The sequence below is a fragment of the Pseudorasbora parva genome, chromosome 23 (assembly GCF_024679245.1).
Source record: "Pseudorasbora parva isolate DD20220531a chromosome 23, ASM2467924v1, whole genome shotgun sequence".
NCBI lineage: Eukaryota > Metazoa > Chordata > Actinopteri > Cypriniformes > Gobionidae > Pseudorasbora > Pseudorasbora parva.
Genome location: NC_090194.1, coordinates 38,364,795 through 38,386,401, shown reverse-complemented (window position 1 = coordinate 38,386,401; position 21,607 = coordinate 38,364,795). Strand labels below are relative to the sequence as shown.

The 21,607-nt window shown below is 47.2% G+C and overlaps 1 protein-coding gene across 1 annotated transcript; it reads right to left on the bottom strand.

Moving 5' to 3' along the window:
* Positions 1-1,542: 1,542 nt before the first annotated feature.
* On the bottom strand, positions 1,543-21,333 carry dyrk1aa (dual-specificity tyrosine-(Y)-phosphorylation regulated kinase 1A, a). Its single transcript, XM_067434252.1, has 13 exons — positions 20,937-21,333; positions 20,127-20,229; positions 19,943-20,012; positions 18,823-18,971; positions 18,632-18,751; positions 17,070-17,258; positions 16,793-16,940; positions 7,699-7,985; positions 5,876-6,022; positions 4,004-4,144; positions 3,611-3,914; positions 3,219-3,340; positions 1,543-2,162 (listed from the first exon to the last, which is right to left on the bottom strand). The coding sequence occupies exons 3-13, from the start codon at positions 19,950-19,952 to the stop codon at positions 1,587-1,589; spliced, it is 2,193 nt and encodes a 730-aa protein (XP_067290353.1). The 5' UTR covers positions 19,953-20,012; positions 20,127-20,229; positions 20,937-21,333; the 3' UTR covers positions 1,543-1,586.
* Between the last annotated feature and the right edge of the window lie 274 nt (positions 21,334-21,607).

Here is a 21,607-nt window from a genome sequence, read left to right as displayed (position 1 = left end):
CCACCATCATCACCACATGTCCTGGAACCAAACGAGGAGTGAGAATGCGAACCGGACGGGAAGCCGAGGGGAAAGTTGGACCAGGGAGAGAGAGATTTCAAATCATAAAGTGTGACCTGAAACGCTGTTGATGTTTCTCATACACACACACACACACACACACACACACCTCTGCTTTCAAATGGACCCATTTATTGAAGCGTGTGCCATAAGAACACAACTAAACGGAAAATTAGTTCCTGTACTACGTATACTAGATCACCGCTGGAGTATACGACATGTGAACCGCCGCCCGCTGCCACATCCACACACACGATACCCTGTCTAGAATATTAAAGTATGAAGATCTACTCTCCGTCCCGTTTCAACCCTAGAGTTTTGCATTTGTACTAGCGTCGTCGTCGTCATTGTCAACTACTTTGGCCTGGAAGCACTGATACCCATTGACTACCATAGAGAACTTCCACTGCATGTTACCAAGTTGACTTAAATGTACTCAAAATACCATTAGGAAAAAAGTAGTGAGTTCTAAACTTCCTTTATTAAAAAAATATAAATATGTACATAAATTCTATTTCAGCTATTAAAATGGGGTCACAAAGTAAACACCTGAAGCCTGTTTCTCGGACTCCCTCCGTATGCCGTGACCGCAGGAACCCTAAAGAACCGCCTAAGGAACCGCAGCCCACCCGCTCTCCGAGCCGTGAGAAGACCTCCGGCTGTCCAGCTGCTCTAGGACCAGCCGAGCAGCGCCGCGTCCACCAAACCAACACAAAACACTGACGGGAACGTCTGGTAAGAGGAAATGAAGAGAAAGAAAAACAGAGCGACAGAATTTCCTAAGCGATGGCGTCCAGGATTGGGCTCTCTGCAATGTGCCGCCACATAAACATCATCACTTCCAGTTCTGACAGTCCTTTACTGACATGACAAGACACACACCTTCGCTTCAAAGTGCAGAACTGCTACATTATTGGTTACAGACATCTATGTTCTATAAAAAAAACGCCTTTGGTACAATAAATTATCAAAAGGGGGAAACAAAAGTGGTGTAAAATTCACAGCATAATCGTGAAGCCAAATCAAAGAAGCAGGAGGGTGAAAGAAAAACACACATGCTGCGCAAATCAGATCCCATGGGATAAAGCGGGAGGGGACACGGCAGTCCTGCGGATCTCCGGGTGAGAAAGGCCTCAAATCACCATTCTGTTCTCGTGTGTGTGTGTCGCGAATGAAGGGTGTGTTTGCACGCCGCCGAAAACACATGAAAGCTTTGAAGAAGAGGAAACGTCCGGCTCGTTCGTCTTCGCTCAGTCCGTAACGATAAGGCCATATTAAAGAAGCTCTGCCCCCGCGCGGCCACCGCTCATTGCACTCTGGGAAAGCTCTGCTCGAAGCACACGATTGCACGACATGAAGAAGAAAAGATGCGAACGCAAGGGGGCCGACGTGACGCTCGCGCTCTCTCCCGCACACGCGTGTGCATCCGAAGCCGTCTGAGAGCGGAGAGAGCCGAAGTGGACGCATGGCCTGGCTCCGGCTCGGCTCCGGCGGCGCTAGCCTCCGCGTGCGTGTCCTCAGGCTAGTCAGGAGCTGGCCACTGAGCTCTGCTGCACACACACGCCCGCCATGGGCGACTCCTCGCGCTCCAGCCCCGGTCTCAGGCCCATGTGAGTCTCCGCTATGTAGTGTCCCGGCCCAGGGTTCGAGGGGTGAGCCGGCACGCCCGTCTCCTGCCGCGGGTTGGAGAAGGCACCCAGGCCCAGAGTCATGCTGCCGTTGTGGCCGAAGCCCAGTCCGTGCGGCAGCGGGCGGCTCTGGTAGGCGTAGTGATGGTTCCCCGTGGAGGACGAGGACGTGGATGAGGACGAGGCGGAGGAAGACAGCGAGGTCATGGACAGGTGTCCGTGGGTCACCTCCATTGAGTCCTGCGTGGAGGCGCTGTGGGAGGGCGAGTAGAGGCGGGGCCGTGGCCGGGCGGGGCCGTGGCCGTGCTGAGGCGGGTGGTGGTGGTGGTGGTGATGGGTGTGGGGGTGCAGAGCCTTGGGCTGGTGGGGGGGCACGTGGAAGGTGGTCTCCTGGACGGGGTGAGTCTCTCCGGACGCCTGCGGAAGCCCGTCTCCACCCACCCAACCCAGAGCCGGAGCAAAGGCCTGTCTCGCCTGAGGAAGAACAACACAGAGGAGGATTAGACACGCTTAGCTCAACACATCACTATATTATATCTGTTAGGCGTGTAACGATACACTCGTCTCACGATTCAATTTATATCACAATACTAAACTCGCGAAACTATATCACAATAATGAACTCACGATTCTATATCACAATAATAAACTCGCAATACTGAACTCACGATTCGATATCACGATACTGAACTCACGATTCGATAAATCACGATATTGAACTCACGATTCGATATATATCACGATACTCAACTCACGATTCGATATATATCACAGTACTGAACTCACGATTCGATATATATCACGATACTGAACTCACGATTCGATATATATCACGATACTCAACTCACGATTCGATATATATCACAATACTGAAATCACGATACGATATATATCACAATACTGAACTCACGATTCGATATATATCACGATACTCAACTCACGATTCGATATATATCACGATACTCAACTCACGATTCGATATATATCACAATACTGAACTCACGATTCGATATATATCACGATACTGAACTCACGATTCGATATATATCACGATACTCAACTCACGATTCGATATATATCACAATACTGAAATCACGATACAATATATATTACAATACTTAACTCACGATACGATATATATCACGATACTTAACTCACGATACGATATATATCACGATACTCAACTCACGATACGATATATATTACAATATTGAACTCACGATTCGATATATATCACAATACTGAACTCACGATACGATATATATCACGATACTCAACTCACGATACGATATATATCACAATACTGAACTCACGATACGATATATATCACGATACTGAACTCACGATACGATATATATTACAATACTGAACTCACGATTCAATATATATCACAATACTGAACTCACGATTCGATATACATCACGATACTGAATTCGCGATACTGAACTCACGATTAGATATATATATATATATATATATATATATCACGATACTGTATCACGATAGTGTGTGTGTGTGTGTTTTGGGCACCTGTGGGCAGAGGTTGTGGCAGTCCATGCCCACTGCAGCACTGAAGTGTCCTCCGCTGTGCCGGTGCTGATGGGTCGGGTCGGAGCGAGCGCGGCCGCTGGTGCTCGTTCCAGAAGAACCCCCTGCAAACACACAGCGTTTAGAGTCTCGTGTGTGTGCTTGTTTTTGTTATATATCAAGGACACAATGGTTTATAATGCCATGGGTATGACAGATATTACAGAAAAGGGTGAAAAATAAGGACATTACCCATGTCCCCACTTTTCAAAAGGCTTAAAAATATGCAAGGGTAAATTTATTTGAGAAAGTAAAAATGCAGAATATTTCCTGTGATTGGTAGGTTTAGGGGCAGTGTGTGTGTGTGTGTGTGTGTGTGTGTGACCCGCTCTGACCTGAACTGGAGGAGGTGCTGGATGTGGTTCCGGATGACTGAGACTGCTCCAGCGCTGGACTCGTGGAGACGCTGCTGCTGGTGTTGGTGCCCTCGTCGGCCGTCTTCTTGAAGAAGCTGTGCTGTAAAGCATAATACGGCTGGATGCGCGTCTTAGGGTCGAAGTCCAGCATCCGCAGGATCAGGTCTTTAAACTTCAGATAATCTGCGACGGCATGGCCTGACTCTCCAGATCTCCGGCCGCCCGGCCCGCCAGCCTCCACACCCAGCACACTGTGCAGCTTTCTGGACCCGGCGGGCTTATACTGCGCTCGGAGAGAAGAGAGGAGAGAGAAGAGTCAACAGCAGGAATCAAACAGCTGAGGAAAAGAAGAAAAGACAGACAGACTCGCACCCTTTTGCCATCTTTGGTCTTCTTCGCGCACCACGAGCTGTCAGACATCTTTTCAAAGAACTTCCTGGCTTTAGGTGCCTGCTCCAGAATGTGATTGGGAGGGACCCCCAAAACCTCCACGATTTTATTCATTTGGTCGACCTGCCATCAGAAAGCACATCAGAAACCATAAGACGGTGACAGCACAGGAGTCACGGCCAGTGCTAATGCTGAGAACGGTAACTATATCAGCCTGTGCTGCAGTTGGGCCATCTGAAGTAATATTAGCACAAATAAAAATAACAGAACAAAACAGTGCTTTAAGTTTCTCGGGTCTAACAGTAGTGTTCAGATATCATGTGAAACACCACAGAACTGCATAAATGAAAATAAGGACCCATTAAATAAGAAATGTTGGAAAGTGTTTAACCATGAAACTAAACCACCAGTAGGTGGCAGCAGATGAGTCTAAATGAGTCAATGAGTTGATTCATTCAAACACTGAATCATTCATAAACACTGAATCATTCATAAACACTGAATCATTCAGAAACACACACTGTTGCCGTGAGATGCGTTATGGTTCTGCTGTTTTGAACTATTTTTGCTGCTGAAACATAACAAAAACAGTCAATATTGCATCTAAAATATTAGTTGCTTAATATTAATTAATTAATTGTTTATGGAAGTGTTATATAAAATCTTTTTCAGTCATGATGGTATTCATGAAAACACACTCTTGGTTGTGTGATGATGTTTAACTGTATCATAAAAACATTTTGAATGTTTACCGCAGTTTCTCTGTGTGAGCGGTGCTCATTTGCTGCAGGAGGCTGCGTGAATGTCAACAGCGCAAACTTGTTATCGTCAGCTCATTATATATTATAATATCCACTATCGATCGCCACTTAATCGCCACTAAATTAATACACAATATGTGTCAATAGGCCAGAGGAGAACTGAGTCTGGTTTCTCTAAGGTTTATTTTTCTCCATCATGCCCTGATGGAGTTTCGGTTCCTTTGGTCGCCTTTGGCTTGGCTTGCTCAGTTGGGGACACTAACATTATGATCAGAGTTACTCAACTAAATATACAAATAACATTAATGAATTAGGTCTTATTTAATTCTATAAACTATAATCCTGATCTGCCAACATTGTCTCTCTATGATAAATTAAAATAAGCTGATAACATCACTGTTTACTCCAGAACGACTGTACAGCCAAATCTAATTCTGCTGCAGTATTGTCCTGTTTAACACTGAAGCTGCTCTGACACAATCGGCGCTGGAGAAGAGCGATAGAAATAAAGATGACTGATTGGTTGATTGATTTTAGCAGCGAACATAGTTCCAAACAGCAGAACCATAACGCTTCTCACAGCAACAGTTCCCTAAAAAATTCAGTTTTTTGGACTTTTGATTAATTACCGTATATACCCGAAACAAAAAAAATTATTTAATTCCAGACAACCAAATTTTATTTAATAAATTCCGAAGGACAAGCACGTGAACAGGCTGAATGTCGAGCCCTGCAATACCTAATTAATCAAAAGTCCAGAAAACAAACAAATGATTTAATTTACCACAAGAACTATTACAGGCCCCAATAAAAGCACATAATCAATAGTGATAATATCCTAATGATCTTCAGCAGTGCACGGTAATCAAGACCTGTCAATCGGAGCGGTATTGACAAAGTGTCTGATTGGTCAATTTAAACTACAATCGCCTGTGGGACTTTATGGCACCCCTAGGGTAACGATTGTAAACCAGTGTTAGCGATTAACCCTTACTGAGCTCCTGAAGTAACTCGTTCGGCAGCAGTGACTGACTGACAGCAGGTTTATTAGGCTGTTGTCACTTTAAGACTGAATGCCCAGATGTGATCTCACCTCGTTGGCTCCGCTGAACAGAGGCTCTCCGGTGTGCATCTCCACCAGGATGCAGCCCAGAGACCACATGTCGATGGCCAGATCGTACGGCATTCCCAGCAGGACCTCAGGCGAGCGGTAGAAGCGGCTCTGGATGTACTGGTATATCTGAGGACACAAGCAGCCACGTTACTCAATGTGCAGTCCAACACAAACGCTCAACACGCCTTTAGGCTGCATTTACACCGTAGGTCTTGATGCACAATTCCGATTTGGTGAATATATCCGTTTTTTTTTGACGTACCGCTTACATCCTCTTCAAAAGCGACCCGTATTTGCATTTACACTGTACACTGGCAAAACAGCCCGAGACGTTCTTAACCGGAAAAGGAGGAAAATGGCGCGATATGCAATGGGCGCAGACAAAAAGATTATACAATGCTTTACTGTCTGTACTTTTCAAGACATCTTTAAAGGGCAGCAAAACATTTCTCTCATCAGGCGGAGAAAAAAAGAGGAGAGCCCTTGACGATAGTGTCAGAGCTGCTTTGACACAATCGTGATTGTAAAAGCGCTATATAAATAAAGTTGATTGATTGATTAATTGATTGACAGGGTTGCCAGGTTTTCACAAAAAAACTCACCCAATTGCAACTCAAAACTGTGTTAAAGTAGCCCGATTCTGCAGGAAAACCGCAGACTTGGCAACACTGGCCCTTGTCAGATTCGTGACATTCCCGTCCAATGGCTCGTCCTTTTTTCAATGACGTACGACTCGCATTTACTGGAGAATATCTGATTGGACCGCTTATGGCAGACGCTAATGCACGTATCCGAATCGTACCGGATTTATTCCCATATGAGTGAGGCCTGGATCCGATCTGAGGATATCGGAATCCATGCGTTTACAGCTTACAGGTTCAGGTCATATCCGATCTGTGCCACATGAGTACGCCTGTCACACATATCATACATTTTATTGGATGATAAATTGGCCAAGAAACTATTGCGATAAACGATAATATTGTTGTTCTGAGACCATTTTCATCTATAATAATGGTAATGGCATAATAATACAGGTACACCTTTTCAAAGATCATTCAACTTTTATTTCTAAAGACTATTTAACAGTGAAGACGGAAAACATTTAAATATCGTTAGTTTTAGGGTCACGGTTTTTGTTTCTGTACGGTTCTCTTTGTTTTTCTTTTAAACATAAACACTCCTGAAATTTACTTCAGCATATGATATATAGCTTAATTACCCAAAATAAAAACATTGTTATATCATGTAATCATGCACAAACGGAGAGAAGACATGCTTTCATTTGAGGTGCAAAAAAAGCAGATTGTGTATTGCTATCTCTAAAAGAAATGATGTGCTTTTTTAGCACACAAAGATTGAACTGAAGAATTAACTTGCATTTATGAAACTGCCAACTTCAGTGTAGCTTTAACCCTTGTTTATACTCGACGCGTCCGCACGAGTGAGGGTGTGTGCGGCAAAAATGACGTAAACGCAGCGTGAAATGACCCCATTTCGCTTGGCGGTGTGCACGTCAAATTTTGTAACTGTGTGCGGCTCCGCAACCAAAGAGCCACGAGAGAGAGAGAGAGAGGGAGAGGGAGAGGGAGAGAGAGAGAGAGAGAGAGAGAGAGGGAGAGGGAGAGGGAGAGGGAGAGGGAGAGGGAGAGGGAGAGGGAGAGGGAGAGGGAGAGAGAGAGAGAGAGAGAGAGAGAGAGAGAGAGGGAGAGGGAGAGGGAGAGGGAGAGGGAGAGAGAGAGAGAGAGAGAGAGAGAGAGAGAGAGAGAGAGAGAGAGAGAGAGAGAGAGAGAGACACTCACCCGCTGGCCCAGCTGACAGGAGCTCCCGAAGTCCACGATCTTGATGGCGGATCTCTTGGGGTTGCAGAGCAGGATGTTCTCGGGCTTGAGGTCGCAGTGGATGATGCTCAGCTCGGGCGTGGCCAGGAACAGCAGCGCCGTGCACAGCTGCTGAGCAAACTTACGCGTCAGGTTCAGCGACACGCCGCGGAAATTAGTGTTCCTCAGCAGGTCATACAGGTTATAGGACAGCATCTCGAAGACCAGACACAAGTGGTTCCGGAACATGAAGTGGCGCTTCAGATGAACTACAGGAGAGAGAAACACAGGCCACACTGACATTACCACCACAGCTTCAGCGCTCCACCGTAAGGCCTGCCCGATGGCCCGGGGTCAGTGTGAAAGACACTCATGTGTAAGCTTTGCCTATTTAAAGGGTTAGTTCAGCCAAAAATAAAAATGTCTGTCATTAACTCCTCTCCCTAATGTCGCTCCACACCCGTCAGACCTCCGTTCATCTTCACACACAGTTTAAGATATTTTATATTTAGTCCGAGAGCGTATGCAAGTGTATAATTAATAATAATAATTCATTACATTTATATAGCGCTTTTCTAGGCACTCAAAGCCCTTTACACTGAAGGGGAATCTCCTCAACCACCACCAATGTGCAGCACCACCTGATGATGCGACGGCAGCCATATTGCGCCAGAACGCTCACCACACACCAGCTGATTGGTGGAGAGGAGACCGAGTGATGAAGCCAATCAGGATATGGGGATTATTAGGAGGCCATGATGGACAGAGGCCAGTGGGCAAATTTGGCCAGGATGCCGGGGTTACACCCCTACTCTTTATTGAAGGACATCCTGGGATTTTTAACGACCACAGAGAGTCGGGACCTCGGTTTAACGTCTCATCCGAAAGACGGCACTCATTGTCAGTATAGTGTCACCATCACTATACTGGGGCGTTAGGACCCACACAGACCACAGGGTGAGCGCCCCCTGCTGGCCTCACTAACACCATCACTATACTGGGGCGTTAGGACCCACACAGACCACAGGGTGAGCGCCCCCTGCTGGCCTCACTAACACCATCACTATACTGGGGCGTTAGGACCCACACAGACCACAGGGTGAGCGCCTCCTGACCTCACTAACACCATCACTATACTGGGGCATTAGGACCCACACAGACCACAGGGTGAGCGCCCCCTACTGGCCTCACTAACACCATCACTATACTGGGGCGTTAGGACCCACACAGACCACAGGGTGAGCGCCTCCTGACCTCACTAACACCATCACTATACTGGGGCGTTAGGACCCACACAGACCACAGGGTGAGCGCCTCCTGACCTCACTAACACCATCACTATACTGGGGCGTTAGGACCCACACAGACCACAGGGTGAGCGCCCCCTGCTGGCCTCACTAACACCATCACTATACTGGGGCGTTAGGACCCACACAGACCACAGGGTGAGCGCCCCCTGCTGGCCTCACTAACACCATCACTATACTGGGGCGTTAGGACCCACACAGACCACAGGGTGAGCGCCCCCCTGCTGGCCTCACTAACACCATTACTATACTGGGGCGTTAGGACCCACACAGACCACAGGGTGAGCGCCCCCTGCTGGCCTCACTAACACCATCACTATACTGGGGCGTTAGGACCCACACAGACCACAGGGTGAGCGCCCCCTGCTGGCCTCACTAACACCATCACTATACTGGGGCGTTAGGACCCACACAGACCACAGGGTGAGCGCCCCCTGCTGGCCTCACTAACACCATCACTATACTGGGGCGTTAGGACCCACACAGACCACAGGGTGAGCGCCCCCTGCTGGCCTCACTAACACCATCACTATACTGGGGCGTTAGGACCCACACAGACCACAGGGTGAGCGCCCCCTGCTGGCCTCACTAACACCATCACTATACTGGGGCGTTAGGACCCACACAGACCACAGGGTGAGCGCCCCCTGCTGGCCTCACTAACACCATCACTATACTGGGGCGTTAGGACCCACACAGACCACAGGGTGAGCGCCCCCTGCTGGCCTCACTAACACCATCACTATACTGGGGCGTTAGGACCCACACAGACCACAGGGTGAGCGCCTCCTGACCTCACTAACACCATCACTATACTGGGGCATTAGGACCCACACAGACCACAGGGTGAGCGCCCCCTACTGGCCTCACTAACACCATCACTATACTGGGGCGTTAGGACCCACACAGACCACAGGGTGAGCGCCTCCTGACCTCACTAACACCATCACTATACTGGGGCGTTAGGACCCACACAGACCACAGGGTGAGCGCCTCCTGACCTCACTAACACCATCACTATACTGGGGCGTTAGGACCCACACAGACCACAGGGTGAGCGCCCCCTGCTGGCCTCACTAACACCATCACTATACTGGGGCGTTAGGACCCACACAGACCACAGGGTGAGCGCCCCCTGCTGGCCTCACTAACACCATTACTATACTGGGGCGTTAGGACCCACACAGACCACAGGGTGAGCGCCCCCTGCTGGCCTCACTAACACCATCACTATACTGGGGCGTTAGGACCCACACAGACCACAGGGTGAGCGCCCCCTGCTGGCCTCACTAACACCATCACTATACTGGGGCGTTAGGACCCACACAGACCACAGGGTGAGCGCCCCCTGCTGGCCTCACTAACACCATCACTATACTGGGGCGTTAGGACCCACACAGACCACAGGGTGAGCGCCCCCTGCTGGCCTCACTAACACCATCACTATACTGGGGCATTAGGACCCACACAGACCACAGGGGGAGCGCCCCCTGCTGGCCTCACTAACACCATCACTATACTGGGGCATTAGGACCCACACAGACCACAGGGTGAGCGCCCCCTGCTGGCCTCACTAACACCATCACTATACTGGGGCGTTAGGACCCACACAGACCACAGGGTGAGCGCCCCCTGCTGGCCTCACTAACACCATCACTATACTGGGGCGTTAGGACCCACACAGACCACAGGGTGAGCGCCTCCTGCTGGCCTCACTAACACCATCACTATACTGGGGCGTTAGGACCCACACAGACCACAGGGTGAGCGCCCCCTGCTGGCCTCACTAACACCATCACTATACTGGGGCGTTAGGACCCACACAGACCACAGGGGGAGCGCCCCCTGCTGGCCTCACTAACACCATCACTATACTGGGGCGTTAGGACCCACACAGACCACAGGGGGAGCGCCCCCTGCTGGCCTCACTAACACCATCACTATACTGGGGCGTTAGGACCCACACAGACCACAGGGGGAGCGCCCCCTGCTGGCCTCACTAACACCTCTACCAGCAGCTCCTGGTTTTCCCAGTTGGTCTCCCATCCAGGTACTGGCCAGGCTCAGCCCTGCTTAGCTTCAGTGGGAAACCAGTCTTGGGCTACAGGGTGATATGGCTGCTGGCCATATAGCATGCACACTATACTGTCCATGTCCAGAAAGGGAATAAAAACATCATCACAGTAGTCCATATGAGACATCAGTGGGTTAATTAGAGTCTCTTGAAGCATCCAAAATACATTTGGGTCCAAAAATAACAAAAACTACGACTTTATTCAGCATTGGCTTCTCTTCACAGTTTGTTTTTGACCCTCAAATAAAGATTTGAACGGTTCTGAATCAGCGAATCGATTCATGATTCGGATCGCGTGTCAAACTGCTGAAATCACGAGACATTGACGATCCGAATCATGAATCAATTCGCTGATTCATAACCGTACAAATCTTTATTTGAGGTTTAAAAACAAACGCAGAAGAGAAGACAATGCTGAATAAAGTGGTACAGTCATCGCTCCAGGCTAGAGATTAATCACATAATTCTACAACATAAACGTAATATTACGGCTTACATCTGCACAAAATGACACTAATGTGCTAATCTGCTGCGGATCTTCCCACAATGCACTGGAGTTAAACAGCGCTCTAGCACAATAGTTTCTGTCTATGACAGCCCCTGTAGTTATTAATGTCAGAGCTGCGTGTGCTAAAACTAAAGATGATCAATGAAGCGATTGATTACGACATGGCACGTTTCTAAAAAAACTGAGAGAAAACCTAAAAGCATTTGGTCATGTGGTAATAACCAATTTAATAAACTGTTATTAACTGCATATATTTGATCAGTGAATGATTATTGTCCTGTTATCTCTGTCGTCTAAAGCGCTTCAGACGGGATATTTTATCCGGTCGGATCAATCAGACACAGAAGAAACATTTTGCACAATTATTAAAATAAAAAACCAAAGTAAATGACTAGCAGTAATCTGTCTGAGCTATGAACCGAAGCGAAGTCTGTTTGGGACTTTAGTTTATTCCCGTATCCCCAGAGTTAGAGCAGTCCGTTCTCATCTCCGTGCGTGCCACGGCTCTAGGGCTGTGCGATACTGAAGAAAAATGTGATACGCAATACCTTAGTAAATAATCCGTTATTTGATATGCAATATGATATTGCTATTAGTGTGTAAAATCTATTTTAATTATATTAAAAAACTAAGAACGATACCATTTATGTGTTTCACATTCTTTCTGGGAAAAGAAAGCGTCGCTAAAACTTCTGAAAGTGACCTGGGGCCTGTACCATGAAGCCGGATTAGCTGGCTAGCCAGATATGTTTAAGCTTAGTTTGTGCCAATCCTGGGTTTTAGGCACCATTACAGTGGTTTGGCTTTTAGCGGTGTTCATCGCCATAGTAACTTACGCTCCACAGCTAACCTGCTCTGGGGCAGCTGATGTTCTGGATACGAGATCTCACACTGAAATTGGGCCAATCAGCTGTGAGTAAAGTGACACGCCTCTGATGCAGTAAAGCCACGCCCCCTGTTTCTAACCCTCACTGCAGAGCAAATGGGTTTTAAAGACTAAAGCGTCTGGCTTTTAACAATGCTTATTTATAATAATAATAATTTTGAATGATTTAGATAATTTATGTAATTATTATACCCTTAATCAATCACACATCTATAATTTTAGTTTAATCAATCATTAATAGGCACTTTGTTAAAATTAATATAAATAGCCTACATAAAGTCTTTAAAATAAGCTTTAAAATCATTAAATAAAACTTAAAGAAGCTTACTGAGCTTAAATGTTCACTTTTCTCTATATCAACTATACTAACTTCATAACTTTTACTTGCATACTATTTTTCTTTAAGTTTTCCTCTTTCATTGTCAGCTTTTCTCCTTGTTTTTTTATTTTATTTATTTAATTCTTATTATTTTTCAATCATGTAATATTCTGCAGAAGAGAGAAATGAATCTCAGTTCCACAGCGTGTGATTGGCTGTTCACTGCTGATGTCACAGCGTGTGATTGGCTGTTCACTGCTGATGTCACAGCGTGTGATTGGCTGTTCACTGCTGATGTCACAGCGTGTGATTGGCTGTTCACTGCCGATGTCACAGCGTGTGATTGGCTGTTCACTGCTGATGTCACAGCGTGTGATTGGCTGTTCACTGCCGATGTCACAGCGTGTGATTGGCTGTTCAATGCTGATGTCACAGCGTGTGATTGGCTGTTCACTGCTGATGTCACAGCGTGTGATTGGCTGTTCACTGCTGATGTCAGCATCATGGGACCAACAAAGCCTGAATAGATTGGTTTGGTTTTGTCAACTCAATACTAACCCTAACCCTGAGTTTGTCAATCTACCATCATGGTGCAGACCCCAGCTGTGTTTTAGCAAAAATGTATGTCACAATATAATTTTAACATCAATGTAAACAAACAAAAAATGTAACGCAGATATTCAAATACCAAAAACCCTTTGCTTGACTTGGTAAGATATAGTTATATCAGCCTAAAACTGAACATCCAGATAAACAAAGAGACTCCTGGACTAGGGGTGGACGATTATTTTTGTTATTTTATTTTATCTTTGTTATTAAAAATAACTAAAAACAGTAGTCTTCACATGAATTAAATACACTGATACATGATAAAGCTACAGAGGTTATTCAGTCAAGAGCACATTGGTTTTCTCTCCTTCTGTTGTTTGACAGACAGCAGTAGGTTTACTGTATTATTATCAGGTTTACTTTATTAGCCGCCTGTCACTTTAAGAGCTAATGCACAGATCCAATTGGCACGCATTTGGCTTCTTTCCACGACTGATATTGTTCAATTAAAGCATAACCGACTGTGTTTACATCAATACTCATCAAGACAGCCATTTTGACATAACTGTGTGTATTTGACAGTTCGAGTGGACGCCAGGTTCATACTTCTGTGCGTCTTTGGAAAATGTTATTTTAACCCTATAACCATTTCAGTCCATTCCCGGTCCCAGAAAATCATAGAATCACAGGCAAACACAGCAGCACAACACGAAAGCATATCGCTTATAATCACATTCACAATACAGGCATAATGTGGACAATAAAGGCTGCTTAAAGACTCAAACGGCAATAGTTTTCAGCCATATGACCCTATTGTAGAGCTGCTTTTACCACACTATCTAGATATTCAGCTTGCTCACTATTCTGGAATGATAGTCAACTAGATGCAATTTTCGATGTGTTTAAAATACACAATATGCTCCAAAAGATTATTAATTTATGTAAATATGTACTACTTTAACGACAAGACAATGAAATTGTTGTGAAAAAAAAAAAAAACCTGCCACAGCAGAAATTCGTCTCCCATCTGCCATTTTTAACGGTTATGCCACGCCCATCTCTTGAACTTGGGTATCAAAATTATTTCTGAACTTCCCAGTGGTAAACACGACATCAGAGAGCGTTCATGTGCAATGTTTACCTCGAAAACTCGTAATAAGGAACTGTACTCCCATTCCCGCGTAATAAGGGACTGTACTCCCATTCCCGCGTAATAAGGGACTGTACTCCCATTCCCGCGTAATAGGGGACTACTCTCATTCCCACGTAATAAGGAACTGTACTCCCATTCCCGCGTAATAAGGGACTGTACTCCCATTCCCGCGTAATAAGGGACTGTACTCCCATTCCCGCGTAATAGGGGACTACTCTCATTCCCACGTAATAAGGAACTGTACTCCCATTCCCGCGTAATAAGGGACTATAATCCCATTCCCGCGTAATAAGGAACTGTACTCCCATTCCCGCGTAATAAGGGACTATAATCCCATTCCCGCGTAATAAGGAACTGTACTCCCATTCCCGCGTAATAAGGGACTATAATCCCATTCCCGCGTAATAAGGGACTATAATCCCATTCCCGCGTAATAAGGGACTATAATCCCATTCCCGCGTAATAAGGGACTATAATCCCATTCCCGCGTAATAAGGGACTATAATCCCATTCCCGCGTAATAAGGAACTGTACTCCCATTCCCGCGTAATAAGGGACTATAATCCCATTCCCGCGTAATAAGGAACTGTACACCCATTCCCGCGTAATAAGGAACTGTACTCCCATTCCCGCGTAATAAGGGACTGTACTCCCATTCCCGCGTAATAAGGGACTGTACTCCCATTCCCGCATAATAAGGGACTGTACTCCCATTCCCGCATAATAAGGGACTGTACTCCCATTCCCGCATAATAAGGGACTGTACTCCCATTCCCGCGTAATAAGGGACTGTACTCCCATTCCCGCGTAATAAGGGACTGTACTCCCATTCCCGCGTAATAAGGGACTGTACTCCCATTCCCGCGTAATAAGGGACTGTACTCCCATTCCCGCGTAATAAGGGACTGTACTCCCATTCCCGCGTAATAAGGGACTGTACTCCCATTCCCGCGTAATAAGGGACTGTACTCCCATTCCCGCGTAATAAGGGACTGTACTCCCATTCCCGCGTAATAAGGGACTGTACTCCCATTCCCGCGTAATAAGGGACTGTACTCCCATTCCCGCGTAATAAGGGACTGTACTCCCATTCCCGCGTAATAAGGGACTGTACTCCCATTCCCGCGTAATAAGGGACTGTACTCCCATTCCCGCATAATAAGGGACTGTACTCCCATTCCCGCGTAATAAGGGACTGTACTCCCATTCCCGCGTAATAAGGGACTATACTCCCATTCCCGCATAATAAGGGACTGTACTCTCATTCCCGCATAATAAGGGACTGTACTCCCATTCCCGCGTAATAAGGGACTGTACTCCCATTCCCGCATAATAAGGGACTGTACTCCCATTCCCGCGTAATAAGGAACTGTACTCCCATTCCCGCGTAATAAGGGACTGTACTCCCATTCCCGCGTAATAAGGAACTGTACTCCCATTCCCGCGTAATAAGGGACTGTACTCCCATTCCCGCGTAATAAGGGACTGTACTCCCATTCCCGCGTAATAAGGGACTGTACTCCCATTCCCGCGTAATAAGGGACTGTACTCCCATTCCCGCGTAATAAGGGACTGTACTCCCATTCCCGCGTAATAAGGGACTATACTCCCATTCCCGCGTAATAAGGGACTGTACTCCCATTCCCGCGTAATAAGGGACTGTACTCCCATTCCCGCGTAATAAGGGACTATAATCCCATTCCCGCGTAATAAGGGACTATACTCCCATTCCCGCGTAATAAGGGACTGTACTCCCATTCCCGCGTAATAAGGGACTGTACTCCCATTCCCGCGTAATAAGGGACTGTACTCCCATTCCCGCGTAATAAGGGACTGTACTCCCATTCCCGCGTAATAATCACGGAGCAGCTGCGGCGCAGGGATATCACAGCGCCTGATGTCGGGGAATAAGCTCACAAAGAGTCGGCCTGTTCCTGTAACGCCTGAGCTTCAGCAAACACCACCAGTCTCGTTGAGTTCAGTTTGCTCTTCAGAAAGAACATTTCCAGAACTTATTTATCGTAAATCTCTTATTGTGTTGGCAAGTCTAGTGTTAAACTCTTAAACTCCGACAGGAATCAGACCCTGGCCTTTATTTTTAAACACTCATAGTTGACCCGCACGATGTGTGCCCTAAATAGAGCGGTCCATTCCTCTCTGAACACGTTTCAGACACAGGACAACAGCCCAGAATATGTGCTCATGCTGAACCCACACACACACACACACAAGCGGCTTGAGCAGATGAAACATTAGGAGTGATATTACGGGCCACATTACCGATGTAGTACTTCATCTCGGTGTCGTGTTTGTTCATGAGCTCCAGCAGTCGGACTTCAATCTGAGCCTGATTCAGGAAAGCCTTTTTATTCTTGATGATCTTGATGGCGACCCACTCCTGCTCCATGCGATCGTACGCCTTCACCACCTGCCAGCAGACGAACACAAGCGTCACTCTCACACACACACACACACACACACACACACACACACACACACACACACACACACACACACACACAGTACCGGATCTGCTTCTCCATCGGCACACACTGACCTGGCCGAATGAGCCTTTGCCTATCAAAGAGTCGATCTCATATCGGTCCATCCACTTCTCGCCGTTTTTAACGATGTAGTCGAAGTTGTCATCGTCGTAGCCGTCGTTGTAAATCTTCCTCTCCTTCTTGTTGCTGGAGTCCTCGCCCTGACCCTGTTGGTGACGACGCTTCTTTTTTGCATAGTAAACCTATAAGCACAAAGCATTTATTCAACACAAAGGATCAGAATAATGTCTTTAAACGCTTAGTACACCCAAAAATGTAAATTCCGTCATTAATTAACCAATGTCATTTCCTCTCTCAAGACCCATAAAGGCACTAAAGACGTCGTTACAAAGCCCATCTCACTACAGCGGCTCTACAATCATTTATGAAGAGATGAATAGATTGTGTAGATTGTGATGGCCAATTTCAAAACAAAGCTTCGGAGCGTTATGAATCAGTGAATCGATTCATGATCCGGATCGCCAGAGTCACGTGGGCTGCGTCCGAAACCTGGAGAATGCTGCCTTCGGAGGACTCATTTGAAGGCAGGAAGGCATCAAGCAACGTCCGAATCTAATGTTAGCTTCCCTTCCTGTCTCCTGAGAGAGCTTCATCTGATGGATTTTTGAGGGCAGCACACGTGTCCTTCACGGCCGTTGGTATCCCACAATCCTGTGCTTTCCATTCAGTGAGAGTCGAGGTGGGAAAAAAAGATGGCATCCAAAAGTTGCGGTTGCTGGTCAGTTTGTGTGTAAATGTTTTTTTAACCAATATTTTCCACTTTTTATGTAATTTCTAGCGAGAAATTACTAATGTAGTAATTAAATATGTGTTTAGTTCTCACCAAAGCTCGCTCTATTTAGCTGCAGATCATTAAACTGGTACACCGCCTTAGAAGTCTGTCTGAAATTAGTTTTGTGAGGTGCCTTCGTGCACAAACACTGCCTTACAAGCCATTGTCTGATAAGGTCAGCTGTCTAGGTTTTCGGATGCAGCCGTGATTTCAGCAGTTCGACACGCGATCCGAATCATGAATCGATTCACTGACTCATAACGGTTCGAAACATGAATCGATTCACTGAGTCATAACGGTTCGAATCATGAATCAATTCACTGACTCATAACGGTTCGAATCATGAATCAATTCACTGACTCATAACGGTTCGAATCATGAATCAATTCACTGACTCATAACGGTTCGAATCATGAATCAATTCACTGACTCATAACGGTTCAAAGCTTTGTTCTGAAATCGGCCATCACTATATAAGTCGTTATTTAGTGTTTTGCGCACTAACTCTATTCTGGCCTCTTCATCAATGATTGTAGAGCCGCTGTAGTGAGATGGGCTTTGTAACGACGTCTTTAGTGCCTTTATGGGTCTTGAGAGAGGAAATGACATTGGTGTCAATGAAGGCCTTTCTGAGCCATCGGATTTCAACACTAATATCTTCATCTGTGTGTGAAGCTGAGCGGAGGTCTGACGGCTGGCCAACCACAGGAGGAATTAATCACACAATTTACACTTCTGGCTGAACTAACGCTTTAAATGTGTTTTATGATAGCAATGTCAGACCTCATTGATGTGTTTGTATGTTTTGATCAGTTCGATGGAGAGTTTTCTTAAGGGCGCAGTCGCTGGATCCCGGAAACACTGCGGCATCCGCCTCTGAAACATCACCAAATCCGCAGTTACCTGCAAACACAGAGCAGTGTGTGAGAGCGGCCCGACCACACAAACACACACAAACACACACACACACACACCTGGGAGGTGTTGGGCTGCGGGTCGGCGGCATCACTGAATGGCGGGTGAGATTGGGGCGTCTGCGCATCCATCTGCACACCGGCCGAATGGAAAGAAAACGACGGGGCCAGCCGAACAGAGGAGGGTTTGCATGCTGAGGTCTCTCCTCCTGAAACACACACACACACACACACACACACACATCAGCAGACACACAACAACATCCTCTTGCTTTAACTTTGATAGAACAGGCTTCATTGTGTGAGTGTGCGCTCAGAGCCAAAGCCCGATCAGGTTACAGAACACCTGAAAAAGCTCAGACCAAAATGGCAGCTCAGACGACACTCAGAATTGTAGGATCAAACACACACACACACACACACACGCACGCACGCAGGTCTAATGAGAGCTGATCGAGTGTGTTTATGACTCAGCATCAGGATCTCACACACACACACACACACACTGAACTGTAAACAGGCTTTCAGATGAGATGATTACAGTGACAGACCTGAAGCGTGACTGAACAAACCCAAGCAATGATCAACACTACAGACGTCTAGACAGCAGCGCAGATTAGGACCAATAACGGCACATAAAGCCTAAAGGTGGCGTTTGGTGCCGGTCTGCAGCGAGCTGAACTCTGCAGATCATTAAGTCGTCATTTATCAGCGTCTCTCACCAGCAAACACAATGCAGCACATTCACACTGGTAACCAGCGCTCTCAAGCCCAGCAACAGTGCTTCATTACCATAGCCTACCACCAGGAAGATGCCGCGCCATTGGCCAGCCGGCTAAAGCGCCAGCCAATCAGGAAAGGGTATGCAAATAACCCACTTTTGTTGCTAGGGCAAAGCTGTGAGGCTCCGTCCAATAGGAAAACGGGTAAGAGGCATGAAATTGAATTGCACTTTGACACATTTCCCAGCACAGTTTAACACAGTATTTGCTGACAGAAAAGCTCTGGGGTGAGGAACCCGGAATCAGTGTGTGTGTGTGTGTGTGTGTGTCGATCCTGGAGACAGCCCTTATTCCTTAAACATCTATAGTTGAGCAGCCCGTTCCTCTCTGTAAACGCTGAGAGGGCCGTGTGTGTGTGTGTGTGTGTGTGTGTGTGTGTGTGTGTGTGTGAGGCTCACCTGTATGCATCGTCTTCTGACAAATCTCATATCATTGTGACAGGGGAGTCCATCTGCAAACCACAGCCCACTGCGAGAACAGCAGACAGTGAGAACACACACTGTACCTGAGCGTGTGTGCGTGTGTGTGTGTGTGTGTGTGTGTGTGTGTGTGTGTGTGTGTGTGTGTGTAACATCAGCGTACCTGAAGGTTTCCAGGTGAGAACAGCCCTGATGTTTCTGAAGGGGCTTGCCGTGTTTTGAGATGGTTGAGTTGATCTTCAACTTGCACAACCATTGGTGAAGATCTACCGTGACATTAACACACACACACACACACACACACACAATATCAGTTTAGGAGTGCATACTAACCATAACTGCAAGGCAGCAATTAGGAACAGAACAATTACCAGAACAACATATAATCATACACTGAGAGTGTGTGTATGTGTCCGGAGAGAGCAAACACACATTAGACAATCACAACACAACAACACACACACACGATGAAGAGCTCATCATCATCAGGTTACTATCTGGAGAAGGTTGTGCAGCTAACTTACACACACACCCGGTTGCGATTGTTTGGACCTGTAAATCAGTTTCGCGCACATGACGAGAATCACGAGAATCAAAGCTGTCAAAACACTGGCTCGCGTTAGCCTAGCAGCTAACGGCTCAGCCCCGCGCGGACAGCGGCAGCTCACGGTCCGGGGCTCGGGACGGCCGCGGTGGAGCTCCACACACTCCCGACCGGGGAAACCGACACACCGAGCTGTCGACACCGAGGCTAGCCGGACATTAGCTGCCCGGGCCTGCAGACGGACCGAAGCCTGAACGAAGCGAGCGACGGAACGCAGCCGTTGTTTCGAGGAGCCTCTTAAAAAGCACAAACCGCGTCGGATCGAGGCTGAACTCAGGCGGAGCGAGCGGATACGAGCCTCCGGTGCGCGGCGTCGGGATGGCTGAGGGCAGCTAACCGTTAGCCGCGGCGCTAGCCGTCATCACTCACCGTGGTGCGCGCGCTTCTTTCTGACGAGAGGAATGAAAATCCTCCGGGAGAATCCGCAATAATTCCCAGCCGCCTTCCTCAGGAATCCCTTTCCAAAGTATGTCCGATGCAAAGCCTCGTAGAGAACCGAACAGCGCCTCTCTCTCGGTGAGCGTCGGCGCGCTCCGCAGCGCAGCAGTCCCGCCGTCCGTCCGTCAGTCACTCATCCTGCGCGCGCGCCGCCGCTTACCCTGGACAAAATGGCGCGCACGCGCGCGCGCTGCAGACCCGCGCACAGGACTCGCACACTAAACTCGCCACACAGGGTTGCTCATCATCGATACGACGCGCGAATCGACGATCGATTTCTCAATCGCTATCGAGCGCTCCGGTAACGGCGGTCATCAGTCCTTTGAAGGGAGGAAAAAAAAGTCAGGAACAAAATGGAAGCCGAGTGAGATGGTTTCCATGACGACTGTCCATCACACGGCCAAGTTCCCGGATGACCTCATGACGCAGGAACCGTTCTCGGGGTTGTCATGGAAACTGCCAATCAATTTTACGTTTCGTAGGTCGAGGTAAAAGTAAAGGCTCGTGCGCGATATTAATATAATAAAGCCCGCGTCGCCGGATATTACTGTAAACACACGCGTCGTGTTTCTGTTCTTCTTCTCAGCGCGCAGAATAATAGC